The 24730-nt window shown below is 36.1% G+C and overlaps 1 protein-coding gene across 1 annotated transcript in view; it reads right to left on the bottom strand.

Moving 5' to 3' along the window:
* The window catches only part of NEK11 (NIMA related kinase 11), an 81566-nt gene that overhangs the window by 40344 nt on the left and 16492 nt on the right, over positions 1-24730 (bottom strand). The window contains exons 3-12 of the mRNA XM_085051256.1: positions 24484-24649; positions 19273-19391; positions 14078-14142; positions 13477-13603; positions 7002-7151; positions 6841-6919; positions 6260-6345; positions 2931-3050; positions 1244-1337; positions 249-384 (exon numbers count right to left, since the gene is read on the bottom strand). Coding sequence (XP_084907382.1) covers positions 249-384; positions 1244-1337; positions 2931-3050; positions 6260-6345; positions 6841-6919; positions 7002-7151; positions 13477-13603; positions 14078-14142; positions 19273-19391; positions 24484-24649 — 1142 coding nt within the window. The remainder of the gene's footprint in view (positions 1-248; positions 385-1243; positions 1338-2930; positions 3051-6259; positions 6346-6840; positions 6920-7001; positions 7152-13476; positions 13604-14077; positions 14143-19272; positions 19392-24483; positions 24650-24730) is intronic.

Here is a 24730-nt window from a genome sequence, read left to right as displayed (position 1 = left end):
CCATCTCTGCTCACAGACCACTCAAACTTTGGGAACACAGGTCTCCTGCCATGTAACCTTGCTATACATCTGCTGTACATACATCCACCTGGATCAATTTCCTTCTCTCTTCGCCATTTTTTGACAACTTTACCAATCTGTCTGCTTTTTAAATTGCAGTTTCCCACCACGTATTAACTACAAGGGACAAATCTTTTTTTCCATCTTGACGGGAATTTTCATTTCAACATCAGATTTTGAATTCTTACCATGGTTTGTAAGTTCAGACATGTCGAGTTCACTTGTCTCATTTCCATTTGATTCATCATGTCTTGTGGGCACACAGTTGCATGTAGTGACCGGCTGAGAATGAATGAGGTGTTTTGAAGTCTGCTCATCAGATTCCTTAGTCAAATGATGAAGCAGCATGGAGAAACAGGAACAGTTAGAGCTTTCAGTGAGATCAGAATGCAATGTTTGTCCTGACCTACACAATTCCTGGGACTTGTCTAAGGCAAATACTAAAATAAAATCCTAACATTTTTGTAAATGATCTGTAGTGATGCAGCCATAGGCAGAAGCAGGTTTAACATATTTTTTTTCTCTAGACAAAATGGGAAATAGAAACCAGAGGGCATGCAAAAGACAGAATACAAAGCACATAAAAAAATTATTTCTATTATACTTTCACTGATTATTTCTAAACTGACCCTTTTCTTCCTACAATAAAGTGTGGTGCTAGAATTGAACAGGACCATCTACTACTGCAGATAGCTTAAAAGCAAAGGACCATTTATTCCGGGAGTCATTCCAGTGCTTCATTCTTACTAAAAAGCCAGCTGAAGTGTTAACGTTCTTAACCACATGAAAAGAACCCACAGCCATGCCAAACTAGTGTTCAGAGGATTACAATTCTAAATGTCTTGACAAGGAATGTATTTTGAACTTGATGTCACATAGTCTGTAAAAACATTTCAGAGAACAGATTTATATTTACAGGTAAATTAAGGAAGGGTAACTTAAGAAAATAAAATGGTGCAATGACTAGAGAGCTTGTTGAACTATGTCTCAATAACGGAATGTACTTTGCCTCATCACAGATCAACAGGTTCAACTAAGCAGTCCAGACTTTGATGCACTTCCCAATTATTAGTCTCAGAACAGGCCTGTGCCTCTAATGCTAAAGAAACCACGTGGGAAACAGAAAAGTCTTATACACTGAGTGCACATGAATGAGAGCTCCAAAACAACAGCCCATACTTACATGTAGGACATTGACATTCAGCTGCTGAAAATTATGGGACCTGAATTCTTGCATTCTTTTGATATTTTCTTGATATTTTTCTTCTGCCAGCTGTCTGTGAACACAGAACACTTGTATTTAGGATGTGATATCAGGGTGTGCACAAAGGGATCTTCTAAGAGCAGATGTGGAAAAACAAATTCCTTAATGAGATTTTCATGTTGCCAAACTTCCATATCATCTACTCCGGTTTTAATGAACACAAAAAGAGTTTTCAGACCTTATTTCCAAATGCTATTATATTTTACTTTCACAACTTGCATAACATAATTAAGAAATAGTAAACTTTTAGTCCCAATCTTTTCTATTTCTTCCAAGGATCTTAAATACTTTGGGCTTTATTCCACCAAGTAGCACAGGGACCTTTCAGCTGTAGACAGCCATGCAACATTTGTGTGCTATGAGCTCTTAATCAGTTGGTAACTGTGGCTTTCTTTGTGGAACCACTTAAAATGGGGGCAAAATTAAGCAGTTTTTCCATCTTCCACTATCATATTCCCTTCCCATTCATCTCTAGATTTGCCATGCTGGAAGCAGATCTCTAGTTTAAGAAGGTATTGTTTTTGCATTGTTTCAAACATTTTCAGCCAGAGTCAGCTGACAATGATCTAGAGCTCATTTTAAAGATTCATGACTAGGAGCAATGTCTGAATATTAATGTTACCCTCATATTACAAAATAAATGTATTTCATCTTGTTGTTAGAGGAGAGAAAAAAATGAAGATCTCAACAGAAAACATCAAAATGCAAGAAAACATTGAAAATGAAAACCAAACTAGAACTATCCTGCAATTAGCATTATTTCCTAATCTCCATTAATTTTTAAAAAGTGAAAGAGACAGACTTCAATTAGTAGACGTCATATTAGTACAAGGATTGGTCTGTATTACTGAAAACACCATGAAAAAGAGGTGTTAAATTTAATACTTTTTATACAGTGGTTTCAGTTCAAGGAAAAGTTTTTTTTTCAATGAGAATAAATTTATGTACCAAATGCCAGTCAGACACAAGTGCTCTTCAGACATATTTTCCAAAAGGACATGAAGGTCTTAGTTCTTTGTTTCAAATGTGTCATCAAAACACCATATTCTATTTTTTATTTAAAAAGGCCCAAACAAACATAGTCTTCCAGTTGTTTCTCATATTCCATCAGAAACTGTATTTAATCTCCTCCAAAGCATTTTGTCTCACTCAATAAAAAAGCCCATAAATCATAAAGCCTTTACAACATGTCCATTACCCCTGTTTGATCCTTTGATAAGACTATCCTCTGAGCTATTAACTTCTGTTTGAAAACCTCTGGGGCCAAAACAATTGACAAAAGCTGGATTGTAACTAAATGTCAGACTCCTCAAACCGTGTAATTCTTAACATAAGCACTCATTAAAAAGAAGTCCCCTATTGTAACACATCTGAAAATCTCTCATATACTTATTTAACCAGAAACACAGTTCTCAAAACACCAGTTTTGGGCTAATGTTCTCACTTTTTTCCTACATAAATAATTAGTGTGATTTATTGTCATCCAAAATCCTCATTGACTTTGAGTAGCTGAAGGCCTGTACTATTATTATTTCTACCTTGACAATTCTAACTCTCTCATTAGTCTGTTGGGTAGGGAAAATTGCACAGTTATGGCACAACTTACTTCAACTTCTTTGCTTTTTCATCTGCAGCATTTAACTTCCTCAGCCTCATTCGTTCCCGCGGTGTCATTTTCTGTACTTCAGACAGTTCCTGCAGAGTTTGCAAATGAACTTTCTTCTGCCTGAAATGGAATGCATGCAAACCCATCTTCATATAAAAATGTAAATATTCAGCTTTTTTGATTGGATATTGAAACACAGTGACATTTCAAATGGAATAATTAGAAAGTGTCTGGAACTATAGCAGACTAAATTAACTTTAGTTTGGAAAGTAAATGCCTCTTTTAAATTGAAATATTTAAACTTGGATTTGTGAAGAACGTGAATCATTTCAGGTGAGGATGGAAAAAGGCAGATTCATCTCCTTAAAAGAATAAATATTGAAGCACAGTGAAATATTTACCCTGTCAGGCTTCATTATTGGGCATATTCCAAGTACAAAGGCAGTCTTAAAGTGAGAACCACAATACCACTCATACATTTTACACTCGTTATAAGCTGTCTAGAATAAAAGAGAATATTTATCTGTCTTTAATGACAGATATAATTATCATGTCGTCCTCTTGAATTTCTAGTCCTAATCAATAATAGCAATTCACAGGTAAAATGGTCTCCATAGACCATCTCTGAAAGCTAAGCATGAATTATTGACTTATGTATTTCAGCTCAACAGAGGAGAGCAATATTAGTCCTTTATCAGAAAAAGGATACTAATCTCAGGTTTTTATCTCACATCCTACAGTAATTAAAACAAAAATTAAACCATAGTTTGAAATGCCTTGGCAGTCATCTTTCACTTGCACAACATATATTCGTTATACCATGTATTTATAATACCAAGTATTCATTTCAAATTACTCTTTTTGTTCTTATAAATTCACTTCTGATAATCTAAGAGCCCAGGTTTGTAACCATACAAATTGTAACACTCCCTCTGGACTATAATTTTGAAATCAGAATTTTAATAAACGAGCAGAGAAGATTGCATGAGGTTTTTCAAATAGTGAAAAGATGTGAATATTAGTGTGAAATATGAAAGATTAAGGACAAAGACAGGAAGACTTCAATTATTCATAAGAATGGAACTAACTCTTCAAGTATGAATAATGTAGACATATTTCTTGTCTCCTGTAAAAAACTCTAATTTAGATTAAAAGAATCTCATGGGGAAAAAAAGCAATTTTTCATTCAAGTTGAAACTGAACTTGTACAGCCTTATACTTACTTAAATATTGAAAATGTATGACTTGAATGGGAATGGATTAAAGTAAGCCATCAGAGGCCTTTACTAGAAGAAACTAGACTCAATCTTTTTGCTTTCCATGGCAAAAAGAATTCCTGGTGAGAAAAAACTAAACATAAAGTAGCAATGGTTGAAGAGAACACCATAGCAAGCAACTGTTTGTACATTGACAGGGACTAGAGTATTGCTTCATTACAGAAGATGTGGGGAATTCATTATGTTTAATTTTTTTCTCCTCCCCTTTTCTGCTCTCTCTTATTTTCCAGGTATTTTTAGTTCATTTTACCTACCTCTTTATATCTGAGATTGCAGAAATTATTTGTCATTTTGCTTACCAGTAAAAATACAGGCATCTAACATTCTCGTAAGTACAATGAAAGTCATGATAAAATGGTGACTTTTTGTGCATTCCAAACACTTGAAAAATAATCAGACTGCAGCACATGTGAGGATAAGTTACAGTAAATCTTCTCCTAGGGTTTTCTTTTCTCTAACTGATGCCCTGAATTTTAAAACCTCAAGGTAAATTGCCATTCATTGCTTCACAATTTATAGGAACGATGGACCTCTGCACAGAAGTAGACTTCCTATTTCCTTTTAATAATAGTATAGGAACATTATGTTTGTAATTAATTTGCTCTTCCTCTTACAGACTACAAACTTGCTTTTGAAAAAATATAGTTACAGATTCTGGGATATACACAAATGTCATTCCCACATGCTAGCCCTATCAAAAAATTACATCCATTAGAAGGTGATGAGACTCAGTGTGTTCAAGCTAATGACAATAGATCAGGTATAGAATACAGTATACATTTTACAAAAAATACAAAGTGGTTTTATCAGTCTATTCTAGAAGCATGGGGATATTTGAAGTTGGAAATATATTCTGTATGTAACAATACTGCTTCCCCAAAGCAAATGCGATGGTTTTGGTGCATTTAGATAATTTGAAATCTTGTGCCCTCCAAATAAAGGCAAGAATTAAAAGTTTCTTGAAGATTCTCATACTCTGTCTTTTTGTTTGGAAGAGCTGAAGATGAGCACCTCTCCTGAAGGGATGCTTGCAAGCAGCAAAATTGGCAGCATCTGCAAAGTGATCAAAGCAGCAAATCTGTGGGTCCCATATGAGAGCAGAGGTCACAAAAAACAAAGGTGAAAGTCCTGTTGCATCAAAGGCACTGCCAGTTCTGGATTGCTTTAGTCCTTATTGCTCTTATCTAATAATTTTTAAAAAATTCAGAGAGCTGCTAAAATCTTGACAGTTATTTAGAGGAAACAAGAAACAAGGATGTTCATTGCTTCTTCATAGGATCACCAACTTCTGGTTTTGAGCTTGCTAATTCCTGACAGAACAAAACCTGTTCAGAACACTCAGGGATAGGGAGCAAAGGGGAGGGCAAGTTGCCAATGAAACTGCAGAGCAAATTAACAAAGACAAAATTAAATTGTCCATGCTGGCATTTGCTTTAAACATTGCAGCATTGTAATTTAATGCAATTAATTAATTTCATATATATTCAGTGCCTGAGAGAGAAATCATGTGTGAAGACACTGCTGATGTAAAAGCCAAGAAACATCACTATCCTTGATTTCTCACTGTAGTTACAAGATAAAAATAACAGTATTCTATGGAGGCATTAGATGAACATTAGTTTAAGCGTATATGCTTTTAGTTTGGTGTCATTTAGGAAACATAGCTTTCACGTTCAATTTTAAGTAGGTATAGAAACAGCAGCACTATAAAAGATGATGACCTAACTAAAATGACAGGTTAAGCCTTCAAAATTTAAAGACAAAGGTCATGTTTTACATACCAATTGGTACTAAGTTAACATAAACATATACTGCACATGCACATGCAATTTACACAGTAACATAATGAAAATATTTCATCTGCAAATCCCTTTTTACTCTCTAAATCTTAATTATGCATCTCCCTTATGTGGTTGCCCTTTTGTATTTCTGGGGAATAGGTTTGTTTAAACATAAAGCACCAGGAGATTGACACAAATGTTAATGACATTATTGGGCAACACTAATTTCAGATACTACTGCCCAAGCAGTAAGACTTTTAAAAATACTCACAGTGCACCAAAAATAGGAGAAGTTGCTTTTTGCCAGTTAAGTGCCTTGTCTTTCACAGTCATGTTTGTGAACTTGTATTGTGTTTTCTGCAAGGAAATAAAACAGAAGGTGTATCAACACTTGATGCTAAAGTTATCCAGAATCTTCAGCTATGACCCAATAGCATCCTAATGTAAAACCTGACTGAGCATTTTCCTTCCCCACCTTCTCAGAAAGCCATATACAGACACTGAAGCCTGGCAAAAAGAGCAAAAGGCATTTGTCTTCATTAAAACTATGACTAATCAGGACATTTTAGAGATATATGTACTGAGGCCCAAGTGATCTACACTAGTTCTGCATAAATGTCTGTTTATCCAATTGTTTATACCATTTAAGAGGGGATACATTCAGCATGTCAAGGGATGAGGGCTTCATCCCTCAGTCATATTTGTATTGTAGCTCTGCAAATCCCCTGGATTAATATTCCCATGAACAGCTGTCAAATTATTTTTTCTCAACGTGTTTTCCTGCCCCCATTTTGCTTTTGCAAAATACATACTCAAATGGCAAGTGTACAGCTACCACCTTTTCTTACATACCTTTAGTTGTTCTTCAATATAAGGGGATTTTAGGATCTCTGCTGCTGCTGGTCTCAATGAAGGATTCTTATTTAACATGCTGAAACATTAAAAGCCAGAAGCAGTAATTAAGCAATTGTCCAAACTAACTGAAAAATACGCTAAACAAGAAAATAACATACCTGCATAGCACAGAATTCAATTTGCTTGGATATCTATCAGGAAGAGAAGGTGTTTCACCTTCCACTATTTTTAACACAACAGACAAAAAATTCTGTCCAATAAATGCGTGATTCATACAACACATCTCATACAAGATGCATCCCAGAGACCTTGAAGAATAAAAAATAGTAATAGTAATAGTAATAGTAATAGTAATAGTAATAGTATACACAATATTTTTGAAAGTAGCATGCATAGAGATGTTACAGTAAGTAAAATCACAATTGTTTACCCTTTCCTTCTGAGAAGGATATTTCACAATTGTGGTGTCCTTTTTGTCTAAAATATTTTTATTCAGATCACAAATTGAAACATTTATAAACAGGATAAATCATCATTCTGTTCCCATAAGCACAGGCACAAACTTGGATTCTGTATATAAATACATATAATCATATAGATATAGATAGATATAGATATAGATATAGATGATATAGATATAGATATAGATATAGATTAGATATAGATATAGATATAGACAGAGATATAGATAGATATATAAGTAAAACCCAATTATATTAACTACTTCAAATGATTACTTATTAAATGAGGAATAAAAATTTTTAATTAGTGACTGACTGAGAAAACAGTTTTGCAGTGTTTAGGGGTATAGACATCTTTGAAAGCAAATAATGAATAAAGTTTCAATTATTCATTTTGGTTAAAGAATTGTTTTGTCCATATGGCAATAAAAGAACACGATCAAAGAATTTAAAAGCTGAAACCCAGACTCTACATACACTGCAAATAAGGAAGAAGAGAGGGAATAGGGGGGGCTCCACTCACTGGTACTTTCTAAGCAAGTATGTGAAAATCATTAGCAGAGCATTTTTGCTAACAACTGACAGAAGACCAACTACTGAGGTAAATAAATAATTGCATAGGTTTTTTAAAGATTTAACTGTCAAACAGCTTTCAAACTTTCAAAATCAGTAAACAGTAACACACAGATGATAATCTGTATTTATGATGTATGTTCAAACTCTGAAACAAGATAATTACTACATGAGAAAATACTTTAAAAGAACAACAAAAAACCCCCTACGCACACAGCATCTGAAAGCATCAAATAAAAATGGAAATCAGCCAGAGAGAAGAAAAAAAAGAAGGAAAATCCCTACCTGACAGACTGTACTATAACTTCTTTTTGGAGAATCAATCTGTTTTGGAAGATGCTTGATTCTGGCAGCTAGAAATTGTTTAATGAGCCATTAGGAACACGGAATTTGACACATCAGGGAAGCTGATTTATTCATCTAATGTGGTACTCTGACTACACCTGAGGTAGAGAAAGATGAAAAGAATGCCCAAGGCATTCTGCTGCAGCCAAGGCTGGGAACAGGCTACCCAGGGAAAACCCCATCTGTCCTATGAAAAAAAAATAGAAAAAAAAGTAAAGAAAAATGAGGGGAAAAAAAATAAAGGTTTTCTCTGCAGGATCTAAATCTTTGAAATTAAATAAGCATCTCCTAAGCCGAGAAATGGTGCCCTGAGCTCCAGTACAAGGCTATTTCTTCCCAAGAGAGTTGATGAGCTGCAAACACCCAAGGCAATAACTGACAAGCTTTTGGCTCAAAACTGCATTTCTCAGTCGTGTTTCTACATTTCTGGTCTAAGCACCTTGCAAGGAACAGGAGGAAATTGCTTCCCAATTCCCATAAGTAATCTTCACATGATCCAAATGTATAATTTAATTACTTTTATAATCTTAGCCTGCGTAAGTGCCAATGTTATAAAATTCTAAATTGGTCATTAAACCAGCAAGCCAGCACATTTGGTTTGACAGCTCCCTATATTCATGAATAGGTTTGACAAAGCTCCTGAGCAGAACATAATTTCAGCAAAATTGTTGCATGACCAGTTCGCATTGAAGCTACTTAAGCTCAATTACATCATAAAATGGAGCATCTGGACAGGCTTCAGTGTGTTCTCCCCAGTCTCAACTGACAGACCTGTAACTTCTCCTTCTTAGAAGAAATCACCCTGAGATTTTTGGTGTTACTTCCATAAACATTGTCATACTTTTAACATCGTCTGATCTTTGGCAAAATATATCACAGTTCTTCAAAGATTGTGAGATTCATGTTAGCTTTTAAATTTAACTCCAGAAGTCAGACAATTTAAGTGCATACACCTTTATGACTTTTATCTCTTAGTCTGATCACATCAGAAGGTCTTAAGACTTTGTTGGCTTCAGAGTCTGTGAGGAATATGTCTCTGAATTTAATTTCCTCAATATTCACTCATCAGCCCTTGAATGAGAATTCCCTGTTGCTGTCTTCGCCAGCCCCTCAGCCTCAACATTGCTCCATTTTTTGGTTGTTAATAATAAAGTAAAAGACAAAGTGGGGAAAAGCACAGATAAGCAAGCACAATGAAATGAAAGCTTCATGATCTATGTTGTGGGTAACCCAATTTACCCAAATACAACAGACAAACCATCTGTCAAAATCTCAGAGTACTTGATGGAAGACAAGAGTACAATGGATTTGCATGTGATTATGACATTGCTTTGTCTCTGAAAGACAAAAAGACAGTTATTTATACTTCTCTTATGAAGAATTTTTTAAGTCTCTAAAGGAAAAAAAAATCTGTCTTTCAACTATTATTTCGGTTATAATTTTTTTTTCCCAGATAACTTGTAACACATAATATGCACAAATCCATTGAAAGCTCCTGGATGAAATTTACCTTATAAGGTCATATCCTTGAAAATAAGAGAGAAATGTTATTGCTGATAACTATTTCCTTCAGTTTTCTTGACACATGAATGCAGTGCCCCAGCACTGGAAGCATGGGAATGCCAGCTGAGCCCCAAAAACATCAGCCTCACCATGGAGTGTGTAAGGGCAGGAAGGGACACCAGGACACAGCAGTGCCTTGGGGTCACCCTGTGCTGCTCTGCCAGTGAGCCCCAATTACCAATTGCACACACACACCTCACTGACTGATCCCTGACCCAGCCTGGTCTCTTGGGCTCTCTGTCTCAACTCTCACTCTTCTCCATCTGCCAGATCCATAGGGAGAAGCACCGATGGGCAGAGGGGGTGCTGAACCACTGAACTGAGATCAGCTCCCTGAGGAAGCTTCTTGTCTGGAAAGGAGGAAACCCCAGACTGTGTCATCTGCAAAGGTTTTCTCTCATGGCCTGTCCAGCCCAGGCTCAGGGATGCTGAGGAAAGCACACGAGCCTGTTTTAATTTGCCTTCTGTGAATTTAGATTTGACATAAAGCATGGAATAGCAAAGAACTTCAGCCCTGATGTTGCAACTGAAGACAAATATAAAGTGCTGCCTCTTCTCTGAGCCCAAATGCAGAACTTCCATAAGGAAAAAGTGTAAAACATGGAGCTTTTTCCTATCTACTGGGCTATAAAGGATGATACTTCTTGCACCAGCTGCTGCACTGTGAATATTCAAGCCAGTTTTGAAAAGCCAGTTGCAGAACATTTCAGTGAACCTGAAAAGCACAGTGCCACTTTAAAACACATCATTAATGCAGCATAAATGCTCGTCTTTCCAATGAGCAATTATTAACTGGACTGAAAAGTGAGAGGACCACGAAAACAAGGTGAGATAGCACTAACTGTCTTTTCCAGAAGATATTTTACATTATCTTACATTTAATAGTGGAACACTTGTAAGTGTGAATTTTTGTGTGTGAATTTTTGTGTCCTGCTAGAGATAAGGACAAGGCTGAAGTGAGAATGTCACTTCAGCTACATATAAGAGACTTGGGCAGCTACTTGAAATTCCTCAGGGGTCAACAACCAGTGCTATTTAACATCTCTGTCAGCAACATGGACAGAAGGACTGAGCATCTCCTCAGCAAGTTTACTGACAGCAAGCTTTGTGGTATGGTTGACATGCTGGAAGGAAGGGATTTCATCCAGAGGGACTTGAGAGGTAAGCCCATGCCAAACTCATGGAGTACAACAAGGCAAATTGCAAGGTCCTGCACTTAGGTCACAAATACAGACTGGGCAGAGAATGGATTGAATGCAAGCCTGAGGAGAAGGAGTTGGGGGATGCTGCTCAATGAAAAGCTCAACACAACTTGGACACATGTGCTGACAGCCCATGTGTCAACCCATGAAAGCCAACCACATCCTGGGCTGCATCAGAAGCAGCATGACCAGAAGGCTGAGGAAGGAGATTCTTCCCTCTGCTCCACTCTCCTGAAACCTCACATGGAGTACTGCAGCCAGCTCTGAGCCCTCAAGATGAGAAGGATGCAGACCTGTTGAAGCAAGTCCAGATGAGGTACACAGAGATGATCTGAGGGCTGGAACACCCCTTCCACGGAGACAGGCTGAGAGAGTTGGGATTGTTCAGCCTGGAGAAAAGGCTCCAGGGAGACTTTAGAGGACCTTCCAGTACATGGGACTGCAGGAGAGCCAGAGAGGGACATTTTACAAAGGTATGTAATGATAGGACAACAGGTTATAGCTTCAAACTGAGAGTTCCTTAAAGGGCAGGCTGGATGGGGCTTTGAGCAACCTCATCTAGAGGAAGGTGTCCCTGCCTGTGGCAGGGGGATTGGAACTGGATAATCTTTAAGGGCCCTTCCAACTCCAACCATTCTATGAGTCTTTGATTCTTCACGGGCAACTGAACGTCCTGCACCATGGCCCAAGGACCTAATCTCACCTTGAGCCTCCAGGGTGGGCTCCCCTGTATGCTCAGTGTCCTCTTGTCTTTTGGCCCCTGTTAAATGGGGACAGTGAAAAAAAATCAAATAGAATCATTATTAAAAGATTAAATGATGAGAGTATCAATGACAAAAATAGTTTCCTGGCTCAAAAAAAGAAGGGGGGCTGGGGAACTACTGAGTCAGGGCACACCTCCTCCTCAGTGCCCCTAAAGTGAGGGCCAAGAAGCTCCTACTGAAGGCAAGTGTCACCCTCTGATGAATGCTCTTGGTAATGCTTTGGAAAGGTTACAAAAGGCAGAAAGTATAGCAGAAAGCTGACAGCTACTGAGTTTGGAATGGGAGGCTTTTTTCTTTTGTTTGTTTTTGTAAATTTTGTAAGGGTGATCAACACATCATTTGTAAAAATATTGGACCAAATTCTGCTTGTATTTACTCTGTACAACCTCAATGACCTATATGGATTGACACTAGTAACCATAAATAGAACTTAAACATGTATTTTACTCTCTATTTCCACTGCAATTAAAGAAATTATTCCATACAGTAGAAGAGCACAAAAGGCAGGTTTCCTTGTCTATTTTCTTCCTTTGACATCTTTTGAAATCTTCTCGCAAGATATTTTTATTGACTACACGTATTAACTGATATTTGCTACAGATGAAGAGAGAATCTGACATCAAATCCATAGCAGTCAGCTACACAGACCATGAGATGAGATTGCTGACATACCCTTTGACTGGACTGAATATGTCAGCTGTGAAAAATGGTTGCTACCATTTGAAAATATAGATGACTGTTCTCCTTTTTTAGAATTATATCCTGCAGTCATCAGTATATTTTGAAAAGGCAGAACTGAGACAAAGCTAGAGTAAATTATCAAGTAATAAAACTATATTCCATTGGCCAATTCCTTGGTTTTACTAAAGAATTTTCCTGATTTGAAATATATATTAAAAATGAATGTTCTGATATGCATTCCTACAGAAAAAGAAACAAAACACCTCATTAAAGAAATAAAGCCTCTTAAATAAAAGACTATGACAAAATTAAAAAACACAACACTTTTAACTCTAATCTTAAAACATGATGTGTTTTAGGACACACATATAAACAAGCCACATATTTTCTCCATCCAAAAATATTGTTCTCCATCTTAGCTTGGAAGAGTACCTGCACACCTAAAAGTTTCCTCAAGTCTGTCAACAGATCTCAGCTTCTAAACTTGGTATTTTAATCATCACCTCAGAAGTCCTGATCTCAAGAATTTTTGTCATCTACATGCAGAACTAACTTTTTTTTTTCTACCTTTGAACCTCTTCTAAAACAGAGTACCTTTTTGTTTCTGTTCTAACATCACAGTTATTCTCATTTTCAATTCCACTTCCAAATCCTTTCTTGCTTTTAACATTTGCCAATGTTTTTAAATTCAGTTCTGAAGAAGGTCCTTCTGCTATCCTCTCAGCCAGGAATCACTCTTTTCTTGTCCACCTGAAGTTTCACAGAAAGTTGCTTCTTTAAATTCATTTATCTCAATACGAGAAAAGATTTCCTACTTCCTAGAAAAACCTGAACTTTGTCTACAATCATCTTGTATCACATCAGAGACTAGACCCAAATCTTATTGTCCTTTAAAGTCTCAGACAACCCAGAATAAAAACCAACTACATGGTTCTTAACACAAAGGGCAAGGCTTCAGATTGCAATGTTTGGCTCATACATCCTGAAATAGTTTTAGTGGAGATAAATGCCTAATCCAACCAAAACAGCATTCTGACTACTCACCAAATGTCAGATTTTGTGTTATATCCCTGGTGCTTCAGTACTTCTGGACTCATGTAGTATGGTGTCCCAGTAAAAGTAGTTGCAAGATCACATGAACCCATCAAAAGACAAGAAACTCCAAAGTCACCTAACAATATCAGTAGAAACAATAATCTATTAATATAAATATATATCCAGTCATATAAAGCTTTTTTGTTTATTGTTAGACATGATAAAATGACTGTACATCCAGAATATCATGCCAATATTTTAAAAAATGGGAAAAACTATTTCCTATAATTCTTCAAAATAAAACACCACAAAAGGATAACATTAGAGAAAAATGTGGGTTTGGAAAGGCCTCACAAGGTCATCTGATTCAAGCCCCTGGCTCAAAACAAGTTACATGGGGCTACTCAGGTTCAGGTCCAGCCAAGCTTGAAGCATCCTCAAGGCTGGAGATTTCACTGCCTCTTCTGTGTCTGGCTGTCAAATAAATGTTTGACCACAAATCAAAATGCTATTTCAGATATAACTTTCTTTAAATCTCCTTATTGACAAGATGTCTGGTGGATTGTTCTATCCCTTGAAGGTATATCTTTAAAAAATATGGAAATCTCACCAATTTTAAGAAGATTATCTTTCAAAAATATATTCTTGGCTTTCAAATCCCTGTGAAGTATCCGTCTGGAATAGAAAAGGAAATTCAGCCTCATCCAACTGGAAGCATTCAGAATAATATATTAAGTATTTCAGGTATTTAACTTCAGCCCTTTTCAGAAAGGCCAGCTCACCACTGCTAGAGTCTAACTCTGCAAGTTACAATCTATGGATGATGGCATTAAGGAACTTCATATGCACACAGAGGTGCATTCACAGGCACCCACAAGCAGGGTGAGAGCCTAAGCAGGATAATAAAAATGTACCTGAGGATCCCAGCTTAAGAATTCAGATACAGACATAGCGTGAGCTGAAGAAGAAGGGAGAAAGGCAAGTCGGCCTGACTCATCTTAAGAGCATTATATCTTATTTTCTGCCAGGAGAATGAGATTTCTCACAAGAGAATGAGGGATGAGAGAAACAGCAACAAGAGCTCCTCAAAGCTAAGGAACACTCCTTCAGAACAAAAGTATTATTTCAAAGACAAATATGTATCTAGCCTAAGCTAGTAGTTCAACTTTTTACAGTACTAGTGTGGAAGATGAAAGAACTTTTTACAAAGATGGAAAGGAAAAGAAAAAGAACAATTAGTTTTTGCAGATTTATTTTTCCATCAAAGTTTTAAACAACATCATAAGTTACACATGATGTAAGAATACACAGTATATTCTTAATTTCTATAAGTCTTATATGTGACAGTAATTCTGCAGCCCCTTAGGAAAACAAAATATCTCTGCAGTATACAAAACCTATTCTCAATTAATTCTTGTTATTAACACTTCCAAAAGCATTGCTCCCTATAACCTCAACAAAATTAGAATTCATCCACTTTTGAAATGATTGCTAACTCACAGGATTAGTCATTAGCTCTGCTCAGGAGGAGGTTAGAATAGCATTTGGTACATACTGGCTACAGAAACTGTATTTGCTGATACAAATACAGTAGACATTCAGCCATTTAGATCATGTAAAGAAAGAAACTGATGCTCTAAGATTCTTGAGACATGGGCAGAAAAAACAAATATAATAATCAATTCTAATTTTTTTGAGCAATCTCCATGTATAATCTCAAATTTGAATTATTAAACCCTTATGCACTGATACAATTAAATTATTTCCAAAATAGTCTCTATATTACGATCAGAAAACATGTATTCTACAGCACAATTTAAATACACGATTTAGACTACAACTAATTTGAAAATAATTTTTGCAAGAAGGGAAAAAAGTATTAAATTCAATATACTCCATTCACAAATGGAAAAAACCCCATGAAAAATAATAGTAGAATTCATTGCAGTATGTACATAGACATGTACATAGGGAATGAAAAAGAAACATTTCTATTTTTATGGGTCAAGGAAAAGAGTTCTCTATGCTTCTTATAGCAATTTAATTTCACCTTTTATTTCTTCATTTTTTTGTCCTGAAAGTAATGCCTGTAGAAAAAGGTTTGCACAGTAGGAAAAATGAAAGCTTTATTCAGTATGTCTCCACCCGTGTTTATAAATTATTGTTTATAAATAATTTGTTCTCTATTTGACAGCTGTGAGCAATACACATATACTCATCGTACATTACATCAGTAAGGAAATTAAATTAAGGTGGTATTTGTTATTCTTTCATAAGTATATATATGTGTGTGTATATATATATATATACACACACAGACAGAGATTTACAGAAATCTTGCTGTGTTAATTTAGATTGATAAGGACTTTCCTTACCATTCCACACACAGTTCCTTTGAAAGAACTTGCTTTCACTGAGTTAAATTTTTCTTGCGTATTGTTGCTGAGCGTTGGTGGGTTTCAACCTTCTTTTAATAGTAGTCCTTTTTAAAAATATAGCAACAGAACTTTTGAACCTAAAAGTTTGCTGAATATCTATTATTTTAGTAACAGGTATCTTGAAGTATAAAATGATCCAGAAAGCTTTCAGTAGTATATTATTTGAAAAGAAGATTAAAAGAAGATGTTTGGGTCACATTATTTTGAATTACAATGTAATGCTAATATAATCTTGCAACATATTGATGAAAATGTTATGTACTTTATTTGCATTACCAATAATTATAAGATGCTTTCATATATTAATATGACAAAGAAAAATTTGGGGTGATTTTTTTGGAGCTTTCCATGATATCTCTCACTGCAATGCACCTTATTCTGCCATGATATGCCAGAAGATAAAGAAGGTGCAAGCTGAAACCTTAACTAAAAAGAATACTTTAATACTAGTAAGAAATTATTGTCAAGCCTGCACTGTAAATCTAATTTAAGGAAGAGAGGGGAAAAACATTATTGTACAGAAAGACAGACCTATAGAGGCAACACGAATTGACTGGGCTCCAGCAAAACTTTACTTGATGGACAGTGAAGTGGTTTTTGAGTGGTTTTTGGGTAGAAATTAACACTTAAGGACAGTTTCAAATTTGGCTGTAAACATATCCATATCTGCTTCCTGTAGAGTGCCTGCTTGCTATCTCATAGCCATAAAAGAACAGGACAAGTCCTGAGAAGCAGGCATCTTCCTGGAGTGAAGCTTTGCCTGCAACAGAACCAGCTGCAAGTGAAGCTGAGGGAATATGAAGTATCTTACTGCCGTGAAATCATGAGCAATTAATTTCTCTTTCTTCTGTCTGAAGAACTCTGTAGAGGAGTAATAGGTTCTGTGTAAGTCTGAACCCTGTGTTATCTGCTGTTTGCATAAAGAGTAACCTTATAAAAATCTGTGTTCATAAATTCTTCATAAAGATTAGCAAAGCAATGGGTAATATAATGGTCAACGTTACCGAAATTGAGGTTAAATTAGTCAGTGGCCTCATTGCCTGATTGCTCTGGGATTGATTTTTTGCACTGACATGCACAAAATGTGTACTACGAGAAACTGTAGTACAGGATGGTTTCATGCTAAAGGTCTCCATCTAGATAAGACCACTGAACTGTGTTGTCTCTCTTTCACTTCTCCTTTTGTTTAGATCAAAGACAGTTAAGGATTGGATCTGTTTATTTCTAGATAATTTTGTTTTCACGTTTTAAATTTTTTTTAAAATTAAGTTTCTAGCATAAGAATTTTCAATAAGTGTGGAATTTCTACTAAAGTTGTGCAAGAAGGACAACCAAGTGAATATTCTATGTTTAAAACCACAAATAACAATTTTTACTGCTCTGGAATAAAAACTCCCATCTACAGCAGCTTTTTTTAGGGGTTTTTTTAGGAATGGCATGGGGAAGGACCAAGCCTCAGGCTGCAAACACCTCAAGCTTCTAATTCTAGGGAAAAGTTTTCATTGCATTAGAACATAATTCAAATATATGTTACCACTTTCTTCCATATCAGTAGAGAAGAAATCATGCATGACTCCTCTATACAGAAACAGAGGGCTGTTATTATGTTTTAGTATTTCAAATTTCTGTAGGTAGTTTTAAATTCTTTTAAGCCTAACCTTTTCCATTTAAGCTATTTAAGCTGTTGTTTTACTCTATAATAATAAAAAAAGATTAAATTTTGTAATGTATATACAGCCAAATAACACAAAATACAAATAAATATATACAAATTAAAACTGTCAAGTTATTTGTAAGTGTCTGGAGAGCTATTATTAGCTATGATTGAAAAGGATAAAACAAAATCCTGTTTGGAAAATCAAATTGCTTTAACTGGAGAATTAACTCACTTTGCAGGAAACCAAATTTTATATACATATTTACCAAATGAAGTTTATTTTTGGGATCTTATTTGATTTTAAAGATTTGAGAACAACTACAAGATAAGTAAGATAGAAGAATAGACAAAAGGGACGCATGGGAAAAGAAGAAATAAAAGAGGAATAAGGAACTACAGAAAATGAAAGACAAAAATAATAACTTACATAAAAAAATTAATTAGTTCAGTTGGAAGGGGTCTACAATGACCATCAGTCCTAATGCAATGTTTTTATTATTATTCTGCATTTTTCTGCACAATGCATCTTCTAAACACATATGTTAAAAAAAGGATTTCACCAAAAGGGGACTTTCCAGGGTATCAAAACTTTTAATGATAAGTTGTTAAATTTGAGTTCAAGAGAGAATAAAAAAAAAAATCCAAAATGATAATTTTCAGGATTTTTATTTCCATTTCCCTCTGGGGTTTTTTTTGGCCTGAGGTGAATGCTGGAGAGCACAGCATCCCAAGAGAGTTCTCTTCGTGTCCTCCCATCACTCAAAAGGCAGCATTTCATGTAAAAGCCCTACATAAATTGGCATTTAGGAACAAAAACGCTCTTGCATCTTGGACAGCAGTTCACTCTGCCCTTTTCCCTCTACAGTTTGACACTTGCAAAAACTCGTTAGGCATCCATCCATTTAGGTCAAACATATCCCACACACTTAAACTTCAGCTCAACCCAGGAACAGTTGTTCTTGATGACAGGTGACCTCTCTTACTACTGCTCAATTGCACCTAAAATTCAGGCAAGCCCTGCAAAGAATGATGCAGAAGAGGGACCAGACAGACATTGTACATGTCCAGCACACTGGCAACAAGGGAAATCTTTCCATCACTGCAGTCAGCCTGCTAAATCACACTATGGGCAAAAGCTACACTCATGGAGATGACCAGGTAGGTATTCATCTATACACACAACCCCTGCTCCAACTATGTGTGATCTCTTCATATCACTACCTGGATGACCCTCAGTAATTTTTTAAGTTAATCTTTGATGTGTTGTTAAAAGTGATATCTGTTTTCAAAGAATAAAAATCAGTATGTCCACCGATTTTACTGGGAGTCCATCAAACATATCTTGCTTCACATTAAATATGTGCAGGACATACCTGTTGACTCCCCTTTAAAAAGATGGCTTTGTTTTAGCCTTTTAATCCATTTTTTTCTAACAATATTGAACTATTTCTACTGGGCTTCATTTTCCATTTGGCTCTTTAAAAAGGTATGTCTTATGCAGAAGACATCTACCATTGTCCTACTAAAAGATACAATGTACAGTGTTCCTGCAGGATAGATAATTAACTACACTTGAGGTATCTGACATCATATACTAACTGCAACAGTTTGGTAAACAGAACTTTCATTTCTGTCTGAGTACCTCCAGCTAGTCAGTAAGTCCATTCACTCCCCTCCCACGCTAAATGCTCTCATATCGAATGACTGTACCTTTCATGCATATAGTTGACTCCGAGTAACAACTGTATAAACCAGTCTATTACTTGACTTTGAGTGAACATCTTCCCAGAATCTTTGTACTCTTGAATTTTAAAGTCTAGATCTCCACCCTGAAAAATATCACAACATATCCGTACATTTAAAGTAAGCTTTCAAAATGCTTTCTCTTTCATCATAGTACAGGATCCCATTTCCTTAGACCTTCAGGCATCCTAGAATGTAGATCCGTAAAATCAACATATGCATGTGAATTCTGAACTCTCTGAGCATGTAACAAAAGCTTACACAAGCGAGGATTAAAATGGTCTGGCTTCGTAATTTTCTCTTAGTGTTACACAAGGTCATGAAAGTTTCCAACTCTTCTTACTTCATGTCACTCAACTTCAGCATCTGAGCTTATCACCCCAAACCTTTACAGTCAACACAAAGGAACACACACCTGCATAGTGCAATTATCTTTGTCATCTGCTTGTCTATCTTAGGAAGGGATGGATCATGTTGTAGAAACACTGTTTCTCTGCACAGATTTTTGATGAGGACCTACATTGCCTGGCTAATATATAGACACCTAGGCAAGTAAAATTAATCTACCCCAGTCAGTCTAAATGAGTTAATAAATTTGAGAAAAGCATTTCCACTCCAGTAAAACACTGCACAATCAAAAGATGCTCATTTATTATGTTATAATAACCATGTCAGTATCAAAGAAACCATGCTGTTCTCTTCAGAATTAAAATACAGTCTCTTTAATTATGACACTTTGCCCTCTTTCAAACTCACTTTTGCCAGAAACAAAGCAGATTTAAAGCCTCAAGAATATGTAGCACACGTTATTGTGATTCTTCATTAAAACAACAATTGATCTTGAAGTAGCACTAGGAATGGAACAATATGACACATAATAGGGAGTGCCAATAAACCAGAAAATGTATCCAGAAAAAGACTACTTGAAAACCATAATCCAGATATTTGAAAATACCAATTGTAAAACAACATAATGAGAGAAGATTTTGAGGAGAACTCCAGGAAAACCATTCTTTTTGCTCAAAAACACACAGATGGTTGTCAGTTTATAAAATAAATTAATTTTGTCTACAAGAATGCACACACACTAATGGTAAGCAATGTGTTGAGGTAACTAACCCTAAATCAAAGGGAAAGTCTGATTACATTCTAGTGACTACCTTACATCAGGACCGCTTATTTGCCATAAATCATTACTTTTACATTATACATTCTATATAAAATCAGAAGTTTTATGTGCCATATATATATTTTGCCTGTACAACTGTAGCGGTACTATCATTTCCCATCATCAACCCCTTACTCCTCTGCACTCTTGACTCTCAATGTTTTAGGATGTTTTCAGCATTTCTTGTTTTTCTGTTCCCAACACCACAGTGCTTCATAATCCTGCTACAAAATAAGGAGATTCTGTTCTTGCAGATTTAAATATTCATGTGTCTCTGACATGAGTTTACAGTAATTTCTATGGCCTTTCTTATTCTAAGTTACAACATTCAAAAGTTGAGTGTGTTAAAAACTAAACAAATCTGTTTTGTCATCTAGCAAAAATGTGTTCCCTGACAACGTCCTGCATTTTTTTTTATTTAAATGTCTGAATCATCTCATTCACTAGGGAAGGGAATATGGGTTCAGCTCTCCATCTGCCACCCTGCTGTAGCCCAGAGATCTGCTCTTCTGGGAACTTGGAACTTTCAGCAGCTGCTTCCCCTTTGCAACTCCAAATGTTCAGCAGATTCCCCCTGGTTCCTTGCAGCAGAGAAGAGGAAGGAAAGATAAACTGTTGCTGGGTTCTCCATTGCATGGCAACCAAATGGGCTGTGCCTGAGTCTACACACGCACCTCGAAAACAATGAGTCATTATTATAAAATCAAATGTTCCAGACAGATGCCCCAGACGTCCAGAGCCAACTGTAACAATAGCCCAGGACTGAGGGGGCTCAAACATGTGTCAGCTGGCTGCTGGCCTCCAGGGACTGTGTACTATCCAGGTGAGGACAGATGAAGTGCAGCAGGCTCCAATCACCGTTTCTCCTTGTCCCAACGTGTCCCCTCTCACAAGAACATATTGCCATGAAAAATGCAAAGAAAAATAAGTGCAGGACCTACAGAGTTAGGGCAGTGAATACTCTGAAGTTGAGGGGAAATTCCTTCAAAAGGTCTAAGGAGAACAAAAGTAGTTGAATAATGCACTACATGTGCCCTCACATAACTGCATAGCTTTTTACCTTCGAGCAGGGAAGAGTGGTCTCAATGTCCTACAATTAATTTAACTTTGATTTTGTGTCTAAAGAAAGGAAAACAAAACCACAGCATAAAAGATTTGCTGAAACACTGCTGCTGTGCAACTCTGAAAAAAATTTGTTAATCTAATTTTGCATTTTGGAAGGTCAGTATAATGAAGTTCATAAGGAATTCAACAATTCAACAAATTAAGTACATATGAAGTTTCCAAGCTGCAGTTTCTATTTAAATATCAAGAGTATCCAACACACCAGTAAATTATTTAAAACAGCTTAGCATCTAGAGCTGATAACGTGAACAGGCATTGATTGCTTTAGTTACTCCTTTTGCTCAGATTTCCTTAGCATATGTGTACTCACATCACAGCTGAGACCACAGTCAAGAGACATAAATAATTGTCTGAGAGAGAGTACAGCCAGCTCTGCCTTATAATATACTAAAATGATGCAACTTTTAAAGTAACTGCTTTGTAAAAACTGTATTTATTAAAGTACAGTTTATACTACAAAATTAAATCCAAAGTTCATTAAGGCTTTCTCATTTGAAATCAGGCTTAGCTGATAATGTTTATATTATCGGTAAGATTGTGATTGTATGAAGCTGAACAAGCAAGATCAAAACAGAACACATACACTTCTATAATTTTGATTGAATTCAGTTGTAATAAAAGATGTCAAGCTGAGCAATGGAGACCAATGTTCTCTGTTTTTCTTTCACCGGACAAGGTATAGCATGGGGCAGCTGCACTGGAGGCTCACTCTATGCTACTCATGCAAGAATGAACAAAGCACCGTGGCTAATGAATAAGTCACTGTGCTTTGGAGAAAACAGAATAAAGCTCAGGGGGGTAGTTCTGTTTCCATGCCAACTTAATGTGTGCTCTTTGTTTTGAGTCTGCCCAAGAGTACCAATTACTGCCAATCTGGTAATTATTCTATGCATGAGAAACTGAATGTACTACAGTTCCAAACAAGGATCAGGTAGCACTACGTTTTTCTCATTCTCTATTTATGTATGATTTAAACAGGCATCTTTTAGATCAAAAGACCCAAACCCCACCACATACAAAAGCAGGTTATAGATAAGTAAATACAAAAGTATACCTTCTGGAAATACTCCCACTAAAATAGAAAAGAAACTTCATAGCACTGCGTGCAACCTTGCTTTGTACTTTTCCTTGTCTGAATATTCAATTAAATACGTTGTAATGGCTTAAATGCAATACCACAGAACGAGTCCTTTTGGAAGAGGCCAGAAGCACATCCTATAGGACCAACTATCATCCTGATCTCACCTAGCAGACTCAAAAATGAAAAAATTCAGTGCATAGCCAATGAATCCATTTCCTCCTCCTTCATTCCCCTTCCTCTGACATATTCTCACTCGTTTGAGGATGTGACTCCCAGATCCTAGGGTAACTCTGTACCAAAACATTTTCAAACAGGGTAGTTTATATTGCCTGCATAAAAAAGCCCAAATCTTCAATGAGTGATGGAGTGATGCTTGGGATTACTCTCCAATCATGCTCTTCCTTATTCACCTACAACTTTAAGCCAAATGAACCAAAAAAAAAAAAAAAAAAAAAAAAAAAAAAAAAAGAGTAAAAAGCAGTGGACAGACAGAAGACATTACAGTGCTGCTGAAATAGGCTCATTTTTTACTCCTACATGCTTAACTGATCTGGCACTGGGCCACTTTGGACTGCTAGCAGAGAGGAAATTATGAATGCATGGGAATAGATGGACTCTTAAAATAATTCTTCAGTTCTGAGCTCTGTATTTCCTCAAAGAGTTGACAATACTCTCAAACCCAGCTGTCAGACATTCAGGGAATGGCACAAAAGGCTTCTGCATGGGTGTTAAAATGATATGTGAACAAACATTCAGATTCTATCACAGAATGGAGCATTTCAGATTTCATTTTTAAATATCCCAGCAATAAATATGCATTTAATTGTCATCAAAGAAAGCTTCTAAGGAAGAAAAAACTGTCAGAAATGGTGCTTGTTTAATTACTCCCATGAAAGCTAAATTCTTGAAGAACTGTAATTAGTTAAGTCAAATTTGATTTGTGTACAGGTAACCCAGTAGTCTAAGATCATTATCTTCCAAAGCATTTCAGCATGTCTAGCAGAGCACAATTGAAGAGTTTGCTTTATGGTTTCATTAAAAGATCACTTTATGTATCTGTATGACAGATTTCTTTTCAAAAGAGCACATCTATATTTAATACAAGTAGGCATTTGTTTTATATAAACTCCTAAAAAACTGGCTTAAATATGTTTAAATTCTTATTTGAAAGCTTTAAGACAGATTTCAGCAATATGTTCATGAAACAAATGCTGGAGTCAAAGAATGAATGGTAACTATACTGTAGTATATAAAGCATCCTGCTTTAATATTTGCTGTATCCACTACACTCTAGTCTTTGCCTCACACTGTTTTCCATTTTATAAAGCCAATGTTGCTGCCAAACTCATCATCCATATAATCAGGCTTCAGCTTCTTGTAATTACCTGCAAATCACAAGTGAGTTTTCCCTTCCTCGTTTATATCAGATTTTACATTGTGCCCCCACACCCCCAATCTCATCCTCTCTCACCTATCAGCAGCACACAAGTGGTACAATCTTTCTGAGTTCTCCCACAGATTTGGCAATGTGTCTGCATTTAAGCCTTTCTTGTAATACTTACTATAATACACCAAATGAACTTGTTCTTAAAATTATCTATTTCCTCTTCTGTGGTCTGTTCATCTATGAGTCTCACCTGAGCAGGTAACAGTCCTTATCTGAAAGGAACACACCTAACACAGTAGCAGGTGATGCCACAAGCAACAAATGAAGACTAAAATTCAAACTGAAACATTTTATAAAATGGCTTCTTAGAAGACACTATTTAAATACACACATTCTGTCAAATTTCTTCAGTCTCACCTCACAATATTCAGTGATAATGCAGAAACTATCTTGCTCCACAAAGCTTGCATAAAATTTGACAATGGCCGGATGGTCTAATTTGGAGAGTAGTTGTGCCTCCAGACTTGCTTCAACTGTTTCATTAGGTTTTAGGTTTCCAACAGAGATTTCCTTTAGGACCTTTCTAGAGGAAAAAAAAGAAATCTTTATGTTAATAAAACCAGAAAAATATAAAAACATGTAACATTCAAAATCCCATCAAAAT

This window comes from Lichenostomus cassidix, chromosome 2 (genome assembly GCF_008360975.1).
Source record: "Lichenostomus cassidix isolate B80296 chromosome 2, HeHo_3.0, whole genome shotgun sequence".
Taxonomy (NCBI): Eukaryota; Metazoa; Chordata; class Aves; order Passeriformes; family Meliphagidae; genus Lichenostomus; species Lichenostomus cassidix.
Note: the sequence above shows the minus strand (reverse complement) of the source record. Positions and strands in the feature narration are given on the sequence as shown.